The following is a 19,350-nucleotide window of genomic DNA, read 5'->3' on the forward strand; positions in this document are numbered from 1 at the left end:
AAACTTCCCATCCTTCTACACACGTGGGAACGCCTCTCATGTCCTCAACTACCAACAAACTATTGAAGCTTCAACAACTAGATGCTGTGAATATGCATTGAGTGAAAGCTAAGAGTGATGAGCCCCCCCTTGATTATGAGGGATAAAACAATGTCTATTCCATATTTCTTTGTCACATACATTGTTGAATGTGACCTTAGCCTCCTTTAGAAGGTCCTCAGATGACATGTTTTTAGAATGAAAACGTCACATTTGTATTTTCTAAGTTACATTAAGCCCACGTATTTCTTTTGATCACGGCACCTCTCCTATAATCCTATCTCTTTTACTAAAAAAAATATTTTTGTATTATTTATTTTAAAGTATGCCTTAATTAATACTCTGTGTATTGGACTACGTGAGACTAGAGGACCTATATTATATATGTGGTGGATTACTCTTAAACATATAGGATGCATTTTAAAACCGTGAAGATTTGACCTGTTGAACTTAGAATTAATAATATCTACATGAAATAAAATGAGTTATCCATTGAACTTAAAATTGACAGTATTTATATGGAAAAGAGTGGGTTATCCCGACCTTGATATGAGATTTTGTTTATCTGACCTCGTAATCTCATAACACTACATATATAGTGAAGTCCTTTTAATCATAAAATTGACTTTTAAAGTCGTAAAAGCTTATTGGATCTACAACCACAATAACATGATATATGAATACTTATAAAATTAATGGTTATTCTCTATAATATGTTTATGTAAAGAAGAAATTCATAGCTTCATTTAAAGCTCATTGTCCACACATGTCTATTCACATTTCTTTCTTTTTCTTGTTTTAGTAATCTTGCTTAATCACGCAACCTTAAGATATTGAAGCAAAGCTATGGGTGCAACCATTGCGTTCCACTCCATATCATGGCATAGCTTCATTGGATAAGGAATAAAATCCAATCATTTAATTTCCATTTTGTTTTCTTAGAAATCAATAGTGAAATAGCAAGATATTATACTCATGTTTTGATCAAAGGAATCCATTTTCATTTATTAGTTTGGATTAATTTTTTAGAATATCAATATAAATAATAAAAATTATTATTATAGAAATGAAATGTGATATCTTATTTCGGATGAATGAAAACGGTTTCTAATCAAATTATTATAAATGATATTAAAATTGATTTTCAACGTTAGTTTAAAATTATCTATCCCACTTGACACAAAGATAACAACGTGTCTATGATAGATGATTGTGATATTATTATAAATGATAATAAAATCGATTTTGGACCTTAATATAAAACTTTGTCTATTCCACTTAGACATAAAAATGAGAATGTGTAAGGTGATAATATATATATATCCCGAAACGGATAATATTTGCACTAAACAAGAAAAGATTATCACATCAAATCTTATATTTCGATTCCTTTCCATGGGCCTTCTATATGGTTCTATGGTTTGTCTCTATCCCCATCATAATTCCATTCCCATTCCAATGCGTGGAAGTATAAAATTGAAGTAATTTTATGCTTCTAATCCTCTTTCATGTGGCATCTTCTTAAACCCTCTAGCATTCATTGTCTGAACTCTGAAGGTTATCCAAAGACAGCAGAAGAAGATGTGACCGTTATCCCAATACAAAAGAGGCAGAGAAAGAGGAGTCATGGCCCTCCAATTAACATAACACAAGCTACCTCCACCAGTTGGGTTTGGTGGCCAACCTCCCACCATAAAAATCTCCCATAACTACTGTACCCGCCAGAATTCAAAACCCTTTTTCTTCATTTTTTTTTTGGGGGGTTTATAAAAGATAAAGGAGGGATTCACCAAACGTAGAAATGAAATCAACCCCTCTTTGGTCTATTCCTCGTTTCCAATTGAAATCCAAAAAAGTAAGCGTTTGTATCACAACAAATAATCTTTGCTTTTATACTAATTCTCTTAACAATACAGAGATTTGCAGTTGAAGAAGTCTCTTCTCTCCTTTGAGCTTTGCTTACTGAATAAACAAAGCCCACACCGAATTAGGCCACCAGTTTGTTTCTCTTCTCCTATTCCCTTGGAATCAAAGCAAAGCTGTTTGATTCTTGGTCACCATCTGAACCCAACTTCACCTTCCTGACTTATTCTTCACACCCTTCTTCTTCTTCTTCCTACTCCTCCTCCTCTCTATTTACACTTCCCTCCTATGGATTCAGCTACAACCATTCGAGCTTGGGACTTGAGGTCCATGGTTTTGTGAGCTTTACTGCTGAAAATTGAGGTTTTGGAAGTGCTTGAGTGGTGGGGTTTTGGAGGTTTTGGCAGTAAGTGATGAAATGGTGTGAGCCCAGTTGAGTTTCTTGAAGCTTTGATAGGATTCAGCTATGGGGTTTGGACTACTCAGATCTGTGAAAGTTGCTCACAGCTCAGAATTGGGGGCTGTACCCTGCTGCAGATGAGCCTGAATTCAAGCTTTTTTACTTCAGAAAAGTACCTTTCTGAGATCTTCTACTCACTTCTGCCTTGCTGGTACTTTCAAATCTTTCATTTCCCCTTGTAAGGCTTTTAACCAAAGCCAGATCCCAGTGAACTCATGCTGATTCTGTCGTTGGTTATAGACAATTGAAACCAGCATAAAGTCATGTCATTCCTTGATAACACAATCTTTTGTATACTCCTCTTCACAATAGGCGAAGGCCGGAATCGTTTGGGTCATTCGAAATTTGACCATTTGTGCCACTTGAAGCTCATAGGCTTGTAGTTTAATATAATCCTGCTTTGTCATACTGCTTCCCAATGAACACCCGGTACTTTTTTCCACCGGATTCACTCTGCAATTCAGGAATCTCGGTATCATTTTCATCCCTATCTCCAGCAGGAGAGGACAGAATGGCAGCTGGTGTGAGGAACAGATCTTCTCGGGCTCCCCCTTCATCGTTCCTGATAAGAACAGCTATGAGGATATCAAGGGCAAGGTGGTTTAGCTTCCTGAGAAGAGTGTTCCACTACCAGAATGGATCAAGATCTGATCTGGGCGCCAATCCTTTCAATTCCAGCACTTGGATGATACTGGAGTTTATAGCTTTGGTTGTTCAAATAGGCGTTATAACCTTCACTCTCTCGGTTTCCAAGGCTGAGAGGCCCGTCTGGCCTATGAGAATTTGGATAGTTGGATACGATTTCGGGTGTGTCCTAAGCTTGCTACTGCTCTACTGGCGTTACCAGCGCCATTATTCAGCTCAAGGAGATGGTTTTAGCCTCCCTGACATTGAACAGCAGAGAAACAACGAAGAATCCAGGTAACAACTGCAGTTTCAAGCCATATGATGATATCTTTTAGTACTAAAAACAGTTCAATATCCCTGGTTTAATCTAGAAAATGCCATGAAAATTTGTAACAGGAGCTCCCATTTGATGAACAAGTGCCGGACTTCTCTTGAGCTTTTCTTTGCTATATGGTTCGTGATGGGCAATGTTTGGGTGTTCGACTCTCGCTTTGGATCGTTCCATCGAGCACCAAAGCTTCATGTCCTCTGCATTACTCTGCTTGCCTGGAATGCTATTAGCTACTCTTTCCCATTCCTATTGTTTGTGCTGCTGTGTTGCTGCGTCCCACTGGTTAGCAACCTCCTCGGATACAACATGAACATGGGGTCAGTGGATAAAGGGGCGTCTGATGACCAAATTTCCAGGCTACCCAGCTGGAGATTCAAAGAAGCCAACGCCAATTTGGATCTCCCCAATGGCGCTGACAGCAATTCTCCTCTTTCAAGTGAATACCCTGTAAGTATAGTCAACGACTACTAACAGTTCAGTTACTAAGCCAAGATATACCAATCAATTTTTGCAGAGGGATGATCACAGTCAGCCCTCAATTTTCAGTAGTCAATTAAATCCCAGTAGCTAAATCACTAAGCCAGCGTATACAGACAACCCTTTAGATCACCATCAGGCCTCAATTTATAGATAGCATTTTGATCAATGTTTTGCCTCTATATTGTAGTAGACTACTATCAGAAGTTCAATTTTGAGCTTGGTAACTGTTTTTTAAAAATAGTTATCTGTTTTTAAGAATGAAAATTGTTTTTCAAATTCGAAAACACATTTGGTTACTTTTTGATAGGAAACAGTTTTGTGAAAACCTGTTGGGAAAAACAACTATGAGCATATGTTGATTGTTTTCGGTTGTTTTCTATAGAGCTTTTTAAAACATTCCTAAACATATCCTAAGTATAGATAGCACTTTGCAGACGAATTGTCGACCATTAGGCCACAATTTTTTATAGCAAATTAGTACCGATAGTTAAGAGTCATTAGGCCAAATATCATTTGGCCCCAATTTCACTTCATACTATAAAAAAAAGGCCATTGAACTAATGAGCTTTCTCCATGTTATCATGGCAGGAGTGCTGCATTTGCTTAGCCAAATACCGAGAAAAGGAAGAGGTGAGGCAGTTGCCGTGCTCACACATGTTTCACTTGAAGTGTGTGGATCAGTGGCTCAGAATCATATCTTGCTGCCCTCTTTGTAAGCAAGAAATTGAGAGATGATAAGAGGAAAATACAAGTATACAGCAATGGAGGTTGAGGCTCAAAAGTTCATACTGCTTTTTTTCCCTGATTTTTCACTATGGCTTGGTTTTGTATGTATTTACATGGTTACTTGAGTGAGTTCATTCATTGTACAGTGGAGCTCACCAGTAACCAAGATTTTATGTTGGTATTTAGCTTGCTGCCTAAAGGCTGGCTCCAAACCTCAAAGGGTAACCGTATACTTGCACATGCTTTTTTGAGTATGATGAGCATATGAAAACACGTGTACTTGTATTATACAAATCAATATATCAATACTTGTCATATACAATATTGTTGGACGTATCACTTTCATTCTTTGATCGGTATAAAAAAATAAATACTTTTAATTTTATAAAATAACTAAATAAAACCCGACTTCATCTTCATTTTGTTTTTAACTTTTAACTTTGAGTGCCTATAGGTTGACAACCACCATATGACATGCACCCTTAATGTCCATCCAAAAAGGACACATTCTTTTAAGTTGTAGGGCCTAAAAATGTGTGGCCATAATCATTTTGGTGGATGATCTACAAATATCTTGTTGGTGAGGGCTCTTCTATAAGTGGCTTTCCCGAAAGGAAATTTAATCTCATTCATCATTTTTATCCCATTCTATTTTATTTTTTAAGTAATTGCAATATTCTTTAATAATAATTTCAGAGGCATAACTTACCCATCATCAAGAAAAAAATGTACCCAAATGGGCCAAATTAATTTACTAATTGAGTGGAAATTCTAAAGAATTTTTGCTTTTCTTTTTGTTTGTTTTTATCTTTGGAAGAAGAAAGGAGGATTGGTTTTTTTGTAGTTATGTGAAGTAATCAATAATCTCCCAAAATTGACTAGTCAATGACTTCAAATAATATAGGTTAGTGTGGGACATTGTCATGAAACAACTTTTCAACGCATGTGACTTTCCTAAGTAGGAGTCAATTGTCTTTTGCTCCTACTCCTATTCCAAGCTCACCAACTCACCTACTAATAATTAAAATAATAATCATGTTTTATTATTATGGCAATTACATTTTTATTAATTGTAATCATATTATTATTTGTAGTAGTAGTAGTGGTGGTGGTGGTGGAAGAGGATGATTATAATTTACAACTCTCTCATCTTATCCTAGGTCTTTTTGTGCAAGTTTGCACTTGAAGATCCCAATGAAGAGGCCCGCACCACTTACAAAGCCTCCCATGTGAGACAATTGGACAAGCATTCTATTGGGTTAGGTCCATGGTGGTGGTGGTAGGTCTTTTTGTGCAAGTTTGCACTTGAAGAGCCCAATGAAGAGGCCCGCACCTCTTACAAGTCCTCCCATGTGAAACGATTGGACAAGCATTCAATTGGGTCAAGTTAGTGGTGGTGGTAGTGGTCTCATCTAATCCTAGGTCTTTTCGTGCAAATTCACACTTGAAAAGCCCAATGAAAAGGCCTGTACCACTTGCAAAGCCTCCCATGTGAGACAATTGGACAAGCATTCTATTGGGTCAGGTTCGTGATGGTGATGGTGGTGGTGCTGGAAGAGGATGATTGTAATTTATAACTCTCTTGTGTTATCCTAGGTTTTTTTTGTGCAAGTTCACACTTGAAGAGCCCATTGAAAAGGCCCGCACCACTTACAAAGCCTCTCATGTGAGACAATTGGACAAGCATTCTATTGGGTCAAGTCCATTGAATTTCCTTATATATATATATAAGAAAGAGTGTATAGAGTATGTGTGTTTTTCAATCCCACATCAAAAAAAGAGAAGCACTTTTAGTGGGTACGTATATATATTAACTTAATTTCTTTGTCCTCTTAAGCTTGTTAACAGGTAAGAGAAAGTCTCACGTGTCTATGAACCCAAGCCCATTCCAATGGGAATTTGAGTGGTTTGATGGTTCGGGTTAAAAATCTTTAATGTGCGTTGTGTCCACCCCCACGTCATGGCCAAAAACAAATTAATTTTTATTTGACCTTTTGCAAATTCAACTTTTATAAGAGAGTCCCATTTGAAATTTGCCTATAAAAGCCTTACCTCCGCTCAATTTTTGATATACCATTTTTAGATATGTTTCCCATTACTATTGCCCCCTACCAACTCGTGCTTTAGAGTCTTTTCCTTGAGTTTGATGCACTACAACCATCACCATACTCAAGTATAATCAACTAAAATATTCACCTTTCGTATCTAAGATCGATCCACTATAATCATCATAGTGATCGTTCTGCTTTTTTGGATTCTACAACAATCTTCATCTGGAATTTGTTGTAATTTCTTTCTTCTGCTACATCCACCACTGACTACAACCATTACCTTGTTGCTACCATAGCCATTACAACACCCAAGTTGTCCACGTCACTTGCTGTAGTCTTACTACATTTTTGTTGCATTCAATATTGCTCTTCATCTTGTCTCCAAACTCTAATACCTAGAGGGGTACATTATAAACTTGAGTTGTATGATACTTTGTCAAATGTGTGCACCTAAGGTGAGGTTTTTAGGTTGTTGAATACTAAAGGTAGAATGTTAGTTCTCTACTACATCGAGGTTGATACCCCAAGGAGGGAGAATCTACTTTAAGAATAGTGCTCTGTCATGCCTCAGCCAATCAATTCGATAAGTACCCTATTATATTTGTTTTAGATTAAATCAAATTGCTTATTTGTTAGACCTTTGAACCAACTCTCTCTCTCTCTCTCTCTCTCTCACACACACACACACACACACACACACACACACACACACACACACACACACACACACACATATATATATATATATATATATATATACACATATATACATATGAAGATTATGGCATTTGTACTTAGAAAAAACACCTAAATCCATTGTATTATGGTCCAACAACACCTACGTCCATCATATTATGGTATAGTTTATGAAAATGATTTCTTTGGTACCAAAACACCATTTTAAATAAACCTTTTAAAAAGAAATTTGATTTTATTAGATAGATAACTTACTCATATTATGAGATGTCTCTTATCAAATATGGAAAAAGATTTATAGCACTATATGTATAGGTTCATCTTAACCATGTAAACACATTTTAAAGTTGTGAAGGCTTTGTAGACTTAAATGAACAATATTTGCATGGTTAAGAGTGAGTCATTATAAAATGGTATCATAACCAATTTTCAATTTCGAGAGTTTGTTTGATCCTATAATAGGTTTTTAATTGTTTTGCCATACAACCACATAAGACACAATGAAGACTCGTGTCTATATAAAATAGTAATTTTGATATCTCACATTAGATAGGGGAAACCTTTTAACCATGTAAACGAGTCTTGTGAGTTGATCCTCAATCTTGAGAGTTTGTTTAGTCCCATAAGGTGTTTTTGACTATTAAGCCCCACAATCCTATGGACACAATGAAGACCTGTGTATGCATGAAAAGGTGATTGTGATTTCACCCATTGGATAGATGAAACTTCTTAACATTGTAAATGAGGGCCCTATGAACTGATCATCAATCTCAAGAGTTTGTTTGGTTCTATAAGGGGTTTTTGACTACTCCATAATTCCATGTGTACATAAAGAGCTAATTATGATATCTCACATTGAATAGGTGAAACCTCTTGACCATATAAATAACAACACTTTGTTTTAAAAGAGGACAATATTTACATGATTGGAAACTAATCATTACACATTGAGAATTAACATAATCATGTTTAATAAATAACGGTTAGAAGTGAATTGTTACATGTCAGGGATTAACATGATCATATTTAATAAATAACTTATTATTTCTAAAAAGTAACCTAATATGTTATATTGCTTGAAAACTTTAAAAAAGTAACTTTCATCACTTTTTATCATACAAATTTCAATAGTTAAATTTTTTTTTTTATTAAACAAATAGTGGCCTTTCTTTTCACCCCTCATGTACATTGTTTTCATTTTCATGTTTAGTTAGAATGAAACAAAAGAGAACAATTTTTTTTCTTAGATTTCATTGTTTAAAGGAAAAATGTGAAACCTTAGAGATATTTATTTGTTAAAGTTATAGTTACTTCCTATTTTAGAATTATTATCTTATTTTTAAGAGTAATGGTCAATTAGTCATTTTTTTTTATTTCTTTATAATATATAGTGGATTACAATTGAGAGTAAGTCATGGACTTAAGCATTTAGTGTCTCAATGTAATGTACATAGAGTATTAGAGTGCAATTGACTCTCTATAATGAATGTTGAGTCAACTTCAGAATTGGATTATGAGAGAGTGCAATTGTAGTGTTGAAATCAAATTTGGCTTCTTATTTTGAAATGAAGGATTTGAGCTCTCTATGGTACTTTTTGGGTATTGAGGTAGTTTCTTCTCCAAAAGGTTATCTTTTTTCGCAATCTAAGTACACGGTTGATATTCTTAACCATGCTTGCTGTATTGACACTAAGACTGTTGATACTCCTCTTGAGGTTAATGTTTGGTATTCTTCTTCTAATGGTAACCCCTTGCTAGATATCGTACTATTTTTGGCAAATTGGTTAATTTCACCATTACATGTCTGAACATTACTTATGTTGTTCACATTGTTAGTTAATTTGTTATTTCTCCTACTATAGTTCATTAGACTATTGTTCTTCATTTTTTGCAGTATCTCCAAAGCATAAGATTTTAAAGTTTTTTACTTCTACTTACTTCTTTTTTAGAGCTACATGCTTTTTCCAATATTGGTTGAGCTAATGATCCTGAAGATCGCAAGTCTACCACTAAATTTTGTATATTTTTAGACGATTCTCTTATTTTTTAGAAGAGTAAAAACAATCGTTTCTTGATATTCTAGAAATTAAGTATCATGCTATGACATCTACCATTAGTGAGATAGTTTTGTTACATTGATTACTTACTGATATAAGTGTTTCTCTTTCTTATCTCATTCTTATGTATTTTGACAATAAAAGCATTGTTCAGATTGCACACAATTCTATCTTTCATAAAATGATCAAGTATATTGAGATCGATTGTCACTCCCACCTCACTTGTCATCACCTTCAACATAACACTTTATCTTTTGTTTCTTCTTCCCTACATATTGTAAACTTATTTATAAAGCCACACTCAAATTTGCATTTTTATTATTATTTTTTATTAGTAAAGTCTCAATGCTTCTGGAGTCACATTATAAGTTTATGAGGATGTTAGAAATATTTATTTCTTAAAGTTCTATTTATTTCCAAATTAAGAGTAAGAGTAAATTAATCCTTTATTTCTTTTTATTGTATTTAAAGCCTATGTATGTGTTGTACATTTTTTTTAAAGTGCTCCTACTAAGAAAACTTAAACATTTCATTTTCTACTTTTATATTTGACTCTTTTGAATCTCACAAAACCCATCTAATTTTGAGGAAACTTTCCAATGAAACTAATTTTTTTTCCTCCATAAGTAACAATTAGACAAAAATACCCTTGTCAATTGTGGTGATTATTTTAAATTGATATAATAATATATTTAATTATGTTAAACTTAGTCTTTTATTAATATAATGATACTAAAATTAATGATATGTATTTTCAAAATTAAAAATAATGATAATATTAAAGAGTTATTACACTTATTTTAATTGATATAATAACATATGTGTTTATCAATTTTTTTTTAAATATTCTTAATTTAAATTTCATTTTTTAAGATAAAAGAAATATAATCTTTTAAAAATGTAAAATTGAAATAATTATTTTTTAAACAAAATAGCATCTTTATTAAAAAAAAATGTATTTATATATTGTGAGTATATATTTAATTTTGTTTCCATTATAGCTACATAAACACATGGAAGAATGAATTTTGTTGACAGTTTTATAAACACTTAAATTGAATTTTCGACGGAGGTTGGTAAATCAACTTAATAACTTAAAGTTACTTAATAACTTAATTTCAGTTATTAAGTAAATTAAGTATGTTTTGTAAAATAACTTAATGGTATAATTTAAAGTCAAAAACGATTTTAAGTAATAAGTAAAAATAATTAATTTATTTTTAAATTCAAATATTCATTTTATTTCTTTACCCGCATTTGCTCTAGTTACCTCCATGATCTCATTTACTATTTTACAATCTGTGTTATTACTCAACATCATTTACCCTAATTATAATTTATACAAATAAATATATTATTTTGATGATTTAAAATAAATTTTAAGTTAATTTTATGAAACAACCTTTAAAGTAAAAATTAAATAATAAGTTTTAAGCTAGCAACTTAAGTATAATTTAACTTAAAATGAACTTAAGTAATTAAGTAATAAGAATCAAGTTTTACCAAACACCCTCCTTAATTCAACTTCTTCCCCTATGATAAAACCAAAACAAATTAATTATCATCAATTAAAAAATAATAAAAATAATTAAAACTCTAAAACATAATTTATAATTATCTAAATATCCCCTAAAATCAACTATTCAATTAATAGAGGTTTTTTTTTTTTTTTTTTTTTTTTTTTTTTTTTAATATAAGCCCTATAACTTTCCATGATTTCATGTGTTTTATTGGGTCAACTGCAGAGAAAGTGAAAGCAACACCATGACCTTCATTTTCCTTGACCCATTCATTTACTTTCACACCCTCCCATAGTTTTCACACGATGAAATTAAATTTTTAGTCAAGTTTATAAAGTTCCACCCAAGAAAATTGGCACGTATATTAAATACAATATTTTTCTCATTTTTTTCCTTTTATAAATTATATTTGCCTTTCACATGTTCTAAAGAATAGACCTTCTCGTGAATTTTACTACTAAATACTGATTAAATATCAAAGAAAATCAAATATAATTAAATTAATTATATTTTTTTATTTTAAAATTATTTAATCTTAGTAAGACTTTTATTTATTTATTTATTTATTATTTAATTTAAGTTTTCTATAGTCAGACTTGGACTTCCGCGCAAAGAAACCTCCGCGGCCCTTTGTGGACTCTTTGGATGTGATGTCAAGCGAACAAAGTTGGGTGAGGGCCAATTATCATGTGTTGCTTACGCCTTCGGAAGACAATGGTCCCACCCAATCAGCGTAATCATCTAGCCACTAAAATTTGAGCTTTTCATATTTTCTGACATTACACAAATTTGATTGGCCAGGTCATTTATCTTCAGTGGTCTAGAGACCACCTGAACTGCTCTGCTTAGTGTGCTTCTCGTGAGCCGTCTTCATCCAATTAGATAATGCCACGCGTCCAATTCGGTGTCCAATTTGGATCGTCGTCGTTTAGTTGCCTAGGTGGCCGTCAGACATTGGATTTATAACTCATACAGTTATACCCTCCATTGATTTTGGATGGTCGATAGCTGTCAGCCATCAGTCTCTTACTTAACGCCCTCGGAAGACGCATAAATTAACAGCAATGCCACTGAAACTTGGCTTTATTGATTATTCTTTTCTAATTTTATTGTTTTGGGTCTGAATTAGGTGTACTTAGCCATCGCTATTTCTAAAAATAGAAAATAAATACTTTTTTTTTTAATTACAAAAACAAAAGACCGTTAGGCTAGGTTTAGTTTCCAAAAAAATTGAGAAAAAAATAAAAAAATAAAAAAAATAAAAAAAATAAAAAATAAAATAAGGCATAAGTTTAAATTTATTAAATTATTTTTATATATTTTTTAAAACTCATTTTATTTATTTCTCTCTATTATTACAAAATTAAATAATTTAAATATATATAAATTTTAAATTAATTTTAATTATATTTTATTTATTTTTATATTTTTTATACTGAAAACAAATATGAGAAAACTATTTAAGAAACCAAACATAGCCTTATATTTTAGGAAGAAATCAAGAATATATATATATATATATATATATATATATTAAAAGAAAATGATTTTTTCATAATATATTTGATTATTAAAAATATAAAAAATCAAACATTATTAGAATTAGTTTGAAAATTATACACCATCAAATTATTTAATCATTAAAATAAGAAAAATGAGTTTGATGTAATATTTAAAAGTAATTTATTTATTTTTAAATTTATTTTTTTCTACTTTTTTTTTTCTCAAACCTTTAATAAAATCGGATGAAGATAAAACTGATTTATAAAAGTTGGTTCCTTCTTCTATATTTTTTTTTTCAAATTATTGAATAAAAACCCACTTTCTCCCTAAAAAATTGGTATGAAAATTTGTAATATTATACTATTTCAACAAATGCCACCCTCCATAATAATGGTATGTAGCATTTACATTTAATGAACCCTTTTCAAATTTCTCATGACAAATTACAAATTTAAGTGCTACACCCATGAAAGTGAAGTAGAAAATTTTGGTGGTTCCTTCCTAAAATTATGTTCTCATTAATATATATATATATATATATATATATATATATATATATATATATATATATATATATATATATATATTCTTTTTAATGGCTAAAATAAATCTAATTGTAAGAGGGTTATAGTTGCAAATCTTTCTATTAAATAATTTTAAATTATAAATTAAGAGTATTTAAGAATTATTCTTAATTGGGAAATTAATTAATACAACCATAAAATTAGGTTTTCAATTAATTTGTAATAATGAATGACTGGTTTATTATTAGTGTTGGAGTTGGGTGGATGTCCAAGTCGGACTAACCTAACTTAATCCAGTCAAATACAAGACAAGAGCCAGTTTCTAGGGGTTGGAATTGCCAAAAATTGCTAAAAGCACCATCCCAATAAAATAAAATAAAAATTAAAGAGAGTTATCTTTCTCACTTTCTTTACTTTTCTCTAAAAAAAAAAATATCAAGAGAATTTGAGAAGAAAAATTCTTTTCAAAAAAGGTGAAGGGCTTTTGTGCTATGAAACATAATGGTTTTTTATTTTAGTAAGATTCCACGTGCGACTTGGTAAAGAATTGAACGGTGAAATAATTAATTTTTGGATTTTTAGCATTTCAAAAAGGAAATCGGAACTTTTCCTGGAGTTGGAGATGAAAATGAGTTTTTATTTTTATTTTTGTGATTCTTTAAAATAGGAAAAATGAAAATGACATAAATTTTTACATATTTTACAACCAAAAGATGTAAACAAAATAAAGAAATGTAATTTTTTTCTTATGATAAAAATATAGGTCGATAAAGAAACAAGATTTTATTTTCTTAAAATACCCATTTAGTTGAAAAGAAAAAAAAAATCACTTCTAAAATTTAATTTTTATTCATTAAATGAATTTTAAAAATTATTTTTGCTTCTAAATTTTAATTTTTATTCATTAATGGAATTTAAAGCTTAAGTTAAAAAATAATTATATTCAACTTCAACATTTAAAAACATTAAGATGGATTTTAAAATCTCAATTTCATACATCACATTCTTTTTGCATTCATTTAAAAATAAATAATTTCTTATAAAAATAAGGAAATGTAGGGAAAACCAAAATTAAAATTCATAATGGCAATTCCACAATTTTTCTTAAGTTGGAGCCCACACTCGTAAAAGGCAAGATATTCACGTGAGCTGATCCCACGTGCATCACAGAAAACAAGGGAACGCATATTGCGGTGGTCCTAATCGAAACGAGGGTGCTCCCAAAACGTCGCCGTTTAAATCCCTACTCCTGAAAAAAAAAAATACAGATTATAGCATATTTCATTCTCACCATATTCTTCTTCTCCCTATAAAAGGGGGGAAACCAGAGACCCGCTTTCTCTCTCTCTCAGGCTCATAGTTCTTTCTTTCTCTGCAAATCCATTTCTTTCTGTGTCTGGAAATGAGCGAGACGAAGTCCAAATTCTTGGAGGTGTACTCCGTTTTGAAGTCGGAGCTTCTCAATGACCCCGCTTTTGAGTTCACTGACGATTCTCGCCAATGGGTCGAGCGTGTAATTACAAATCTCCCTCTCTTTCTGTATTAATTTGTTTCTTTTTTCCTCTGGGTTTTTTTTTTCTTCTGTGGATGTGCAAATGGGTTTCTACTGTTGTAATTGTTTTTTGAATTTGATATGGTAATTTATGTCGTGCCCATTGTGATTGACCTTGGTGACTAGGATATCATTCGTTTGATCGTGAAGGTGGAGCTTGGTGAGATTCAAAATCTGGGGTTGCTTTGTTTGGGAAAAAATAGTTGTTGTTTTGTAGCCTCGTTTTTTGGATTTTAGTGTTAACCTTTTGAGTTTTTATGGTATGTTGAATTTTGTAAGGTAATTTTAGTCCGTTATGATTTGATTCATGTCTGATATGGGTGATCTTGATGATTCAAATAACTTTCATTTGACCGTGAAGGTGAAGGTTGGCTGGATTCCAAATCTGAGGATGCCTTTTGAAAATGAGTTGGAAGTTTTGTGGCTTCCTTTTTGGATTTGAGTATAATTTTCTTTTGTTGTTATCACTATTACTTACTATTCTTAATGTAGTTATTACTTGATAAATCGAGCTCATGCCCCAATTCTGACCCGGAAAATTATTCCAATTCGAATTTGGCTGGGAATTGGCCAAATTTTGGAAGTTTTTGTAGAAAAAAAAAATAGAAAGTAAGCAGTTTTCATGCTTTTCTTTTTATTGATTTGATGGAGTTTGGATGCATTGTTGGGGAATTTGGTTGAATTCAGTTATACATTGTTGAATGAATAAAAAAATTTAAAAATTTATGCTCAATATCAAGGTGAAATTTTGGCAGTTTGAAGAAAGTAGGATTGGGGTTGAGAAGCTGATTTGTTCATCAATCCATGACAATTTCTTGTGCCTTGTGTATGGTGAAAATTAATGATCAAAGGGAGAAAGGGAGGAGGAAAATTTATTGTCAAACTACTAAGATGAGAAGTTAGATTGTACTAGTATGACATTTTAGTGAAGCCCCAAAGGGAAGAGAAAAAAATTGTGATACAAATGTTAGAAAAATCTGAGGTCTGTGAACTTGACGACACAAATAAGAATCATGCTACAAAATGTTTGATTGAATCATCTGTCAATTAAATGCCCCTTTCTGAAAACGGCAATGCACTAGTGAACCAACGTGACTCACCCATTTCGTTCTATGTCACCTTGTAATAGAAAGGGAAATATGGTTATCTGGGTTATCACATTACATGTATGTTTGGTCTGTTAAAGGCACAGCCATCGTAAAAACAGAATATATCAATCAACCAAGTCTAAGAAAACTGCACACATGGGTATGTGCATCTGTGCTTTTCTACTGTAGTTTTTATGATTCAAGTTTGTAACTTGAAATGTGGAGATTTTATGGACTTCCTTATTATCCTTGCTTTTAAACAAGAAGTTCTAATCAATGTTTGTATGCTCCTTTTGTTGCAGATGTTGGACTACAATGTACCTGGAGGTGAGAACAGAAATGTTGTGCCATTTTAAATTTAAGAAATTTTCTGCTATGATCTTCTTGAGCCAGACATCAGCTCTTGACGGGAGACTACTGATTTTCGTTTCAGAGGAATTTAGTACGAATGATATCTTATATATATATCTTTTGGCAGGAAAGCTAAATCGAGGGCTCTCCGTTGTTGACAGCTACAACTTGCTGCAAGGCAGGCAACTAACTGATGACGAAGTTTTTCTTGCATGTGTCCTGGGTTGGTGCATTGAATGGGTAGGCAACAGAATATCTCCCCTGTATTTTGTTAAGGCTGAAGCTTTTTCTCAGGTCCATAATTATACCAGTGTATCACTTTTGTCGCATGACAATTTATGCCTTCTTTTCTATGCCACTTGCAGCTTCAAGCATATTTCCTTGTGCTTGATGATATTATGGATAACTCGCATACACGTCGAGGTCAACCTTGCTGGTTCAGGGTTCCCAAGGTGCAAGCCTATAGTGACCCTTTTTTTCTTTACAGTGCAAGCATGTTTGCAATTGCCACTTTGATAAAGTGAAGTACTAACTTTCTTAGATTTGTCTTAGGTTGGTATGATTGCTGCGAATGATGGGGTGATTCTTCGCAATCAAATCCCTAGAATTCTCAAGAACCATTTCAAAGGAAAGCCATATTATGTGGATCTTCTGGAGTTGTTTAATGAGGTGAGATCTTTTTGCATAGAATATGACTGGTGAGTTCTTATGTTAATGGAGTACTAATGGTTTATCTTTACCATGTTTTAAACAGGTGGAATTTCAGACAGCCTCAGGACAGATGATAGATTTGATCACGACTATTGAAGGAGAGAAAGATCTATCAAAGTACTCATTGCCTCTGTAAGTGAGAATTCAAATAGTGATTTTTGTTTTATTTTACTTATAATCAATTTTGATTCCATTTTTTTTTCTTGTGTTTCTTTTAATTATCAAGTGGTTGTGTTTCCATGCAGTCACCGCCGCATTGTTCAGTACAAAACTGCTTATTACTCATTTTACCTTCCAGTAAGCTAAGCTCTCTCTACTAAGAACGGTTTTGTATTCCACTTTATTGTTAAATCATGCTGATTTTTTTATTTTTTTTTACTAAAGTTACTTGAGGCTATTGATATTTTATTTTTTATTTTTTTTTGTTTTTTGAAGTTGAAAACTTTTTAATACTTCATTTAGTTTTTTATTTTTCATTTTTTTCAAATGAAAATGCTTGCACGTGAGAGAATTTTCATTTTTGTGCTTCCTAAAATGATATCAAGTTTTCTATTCTTGGTATTTGATCATTGTGCTGTTTACTAAGAAGTTTTTGTTCATAGCAGGGATCAGTGAATTATTAACCTTGACTTCTATTTGCTTGCAATCTCGATACACCTAGGTTGCATGTGCATTGCTTATGGCAGGCGAAAATTTGGACAATCACACTTCTGTGAAGGACATTCTTGTTCAAATGGGAATCTATTTTCAAGTACAGGTAATTGTTATTTCTTGCAAGTACACTTAAATCATGGCAAGACAGTAGAAAAGCAAATCACAAATGAAACTTCTGTAGCAAACTCTTATGAACTTTCAAGTTTTCATTTCTTTCATACATCTCCTTGCTATCACACAGAAGATATTTCCTTTTTTTCCTTCCTCTTGAATGATATTTTAGAGATTTCTATTTTGATATATATCTTGTAGGATGATTATCTGGATTGTTTCGGTGACCCCCAAGTGATTGGTAAGGTAAGTTTCAGGGTTACTACACTCATTTGGTTTGTGGAATGTAATTGTATTAATCATCAATAATATATAACTAGTTTGAACAAAGAATATGGATCTTAGTGTTACCTTTCATGCTACCAGATCGGAACGGATATTGAAGATTTTAAGTGCTCTTGGTTGGTTGTGAAAGCACTAGAGATTTGTAATGAGGAACAGAAAAAAACCTTATATGTAAGCTAGGAACTCATCCTCCCCCTATTCTGCTTCTTTCGTTATTATCATTTACAAGATTTACTTAATAATACGAGTTCTGTTACCACTCTACCAGGGAAACTATGGGAAAGCAGAACCAGCCAATGTTGAAAAAGTGAAGGCACTTTATAAAGACCTCGATCTTCAGGTTTGTTCTTCCTACCAGCTCTTTATGCTTTCCATTTACAGGAGGTGAATGTCTAATGGGCATAGTTTTTTAGCATTATGAGATACAGGGTTTGATTTATGTGTTGTGGATAACATTGTAGGGTGTGTTTCTGGAGTATGAGAGCAAAAGTTATGAGACGTTAGTGAGCTCCATCGAAGCTCATCCAAGTAAGGCAGTACAAGCAGTGCTGAAATCGTTCTTGGGGAAGATTTACAAGAGACAGAAGTAGGGTTTTCAGCAGAAGGAAGAGGGTGGATGGAGTAAACTTCGGATTTTTCTTAATGTGACCTAGTGTTAGGATTGTCCCGGTGGAGGGCAAACCAGTGTCCCAGTGTCCCAGTGTCTTAGTCTCATGAATTTACAGGCCTCTTTCAGTGTAGGGTTGTTTGCTTTGTTGTTGGTTGAAGGACTCATTGTTTAGGCTGATCTCAAATAGAAGAAGTGGATCTTCCTTCCACCATTTTTAATACATGATTCTGCTTCCAAATCAGGCAAAACTCTTCAGAGCTTTCAATTTTGATACCTGAACACTAAAAAGCACTTCAGGCAAACCACCTAAAGATGAAAAGCGCTATAAACTGGAAGTGCCTCTAATTAGGCTTATCTTACCTTGGACATAAGCCTTTATTGAGATTAGAATTAAGGAAAAAAAAAAACCACTTTTGGCTTGCAAATTAGGCTTAAAATTAGCAAATGAAGTGAGTTATTGAATTAAAGAAGTGAGATTATCATTTTAGTAAATGTTGGTGCGGTTAAGTCCATTTGACAGTTTAATTTTTTTAACACAAAAAAGTTTTACTATTCAAATATTAAAAACGTTTCAAAAGTCATTGTCAAACGTTTTCCAAAAGTCGTTGTCAAATCATAAGTGTTTTTTATTTCTAAAAGAACATGTTTAATAGCATATTTTTATTTTAATATATATATGTTATAATTTATATGAAGGACCCCTAGGTTTATTGTAAATACATTAAGCCACCGATGGTTTCAAATTTTGTCAATTAACACCTTATAAATTTATTTTATATATAAATTTTATTATTTAAAGAATAAAATTTAGTTTTTAGAAAATTGTTACACTTCTATCTAAAAAATAAATTTGATAAAAAAAATAAATTTATAAATTGCTAATTGATAAAATTTGAAACCAAGGGTGGCGGAGTGTATTTACATCGAACTTTAGGGCTCTTGATGAAATTAACCCAATATATTTTTATTACAAAAATAAAATGAGCGTGTTTATTAAGAATACGTTTGATAATGATTTTAAGAAATATTTTTTATATTTCTAATACTTGAAAAATAGAAAATTTCAAGTGTTAGAAAAACCAAAAACACTTTCCAGAATTTCGCCCAAAAC

The 19,350-nt window shown here is 32.3% G+C and overlaps 2 protein-coding genes across 2 annotated transcripts; both read left to right on the forward strand.

Annotated features, from left to right (window-relative positions):
• The first annotated feature begins 1,814 nt into the window (after positions 1–1,814).
• Positions 1,815–4,845, forward strand: LOC117908068 (E3 ubiquitin-protein ligase At4g11680-like). Its single transcript, XM_034821725.1, has 3 exons — positions 1,815–3,283; positions 3,386–3,767; positions 4,389–4,845. Exons 1-3 carry the CDS (start codon positions 2,781–2,783, stop codon positions 4,533–4,535), a joined length of 1,032 nt encoding a protein of 343 aa, XP_034677616.1. The 5' UTR covers positions 1,815–2,780; the 3' UTR covers positions 4,536–4,845.
• Positions 4,846–14,178: 9,333 nt separating this feature from the next.
• Positions 14,179–18,480, forward strand: LOC117908064 (farnesyl pyrophosphate synthase 1). Its single transcript, XM_034821721.1, has 12 exons — positions 14,179–14,390; positions 15,820–15,844; positions 15,996–16,108; positions 16,234–16,320; positions 16,421–16,537; positions 16,623–16,711; positions 16,825–16,876; positions 17,241–17,336; positions 17,546–17,590; positions 17,711–17,800; positions 17,898–17,969; positions 18,091–18,480. Exons 1-12 carry the CDS (start codon positions 14,280–14,282, stop codon positions 18,217–18,219), a joined length of 1,026 nt encoding a protein of 341 aa, XP_034677612.1. The 5' UTR covers positions 14,179–14,279; the 3' UTR covers positions 18,220–18,480.
• Positions 18,481–19,350: the final 870 nt, after the last annotated feature.

Source organism: Vitis riparia, chromosome 19 (assembly GCF_004353265.1).
Source record: "Vitis riparia cultivar Riparia Gloire de Montpellier isolate 1030 chromosome 19, EGFV_Vit.rip_1.0, whole genome shotgun sequence".
Classification (NCBI taxonomy): Eukaryota; Viridiplantae; Streptophyta; class Magnoliopsida; order Vitales; family Vitaceae; genus Vitis; species Vitis riparia.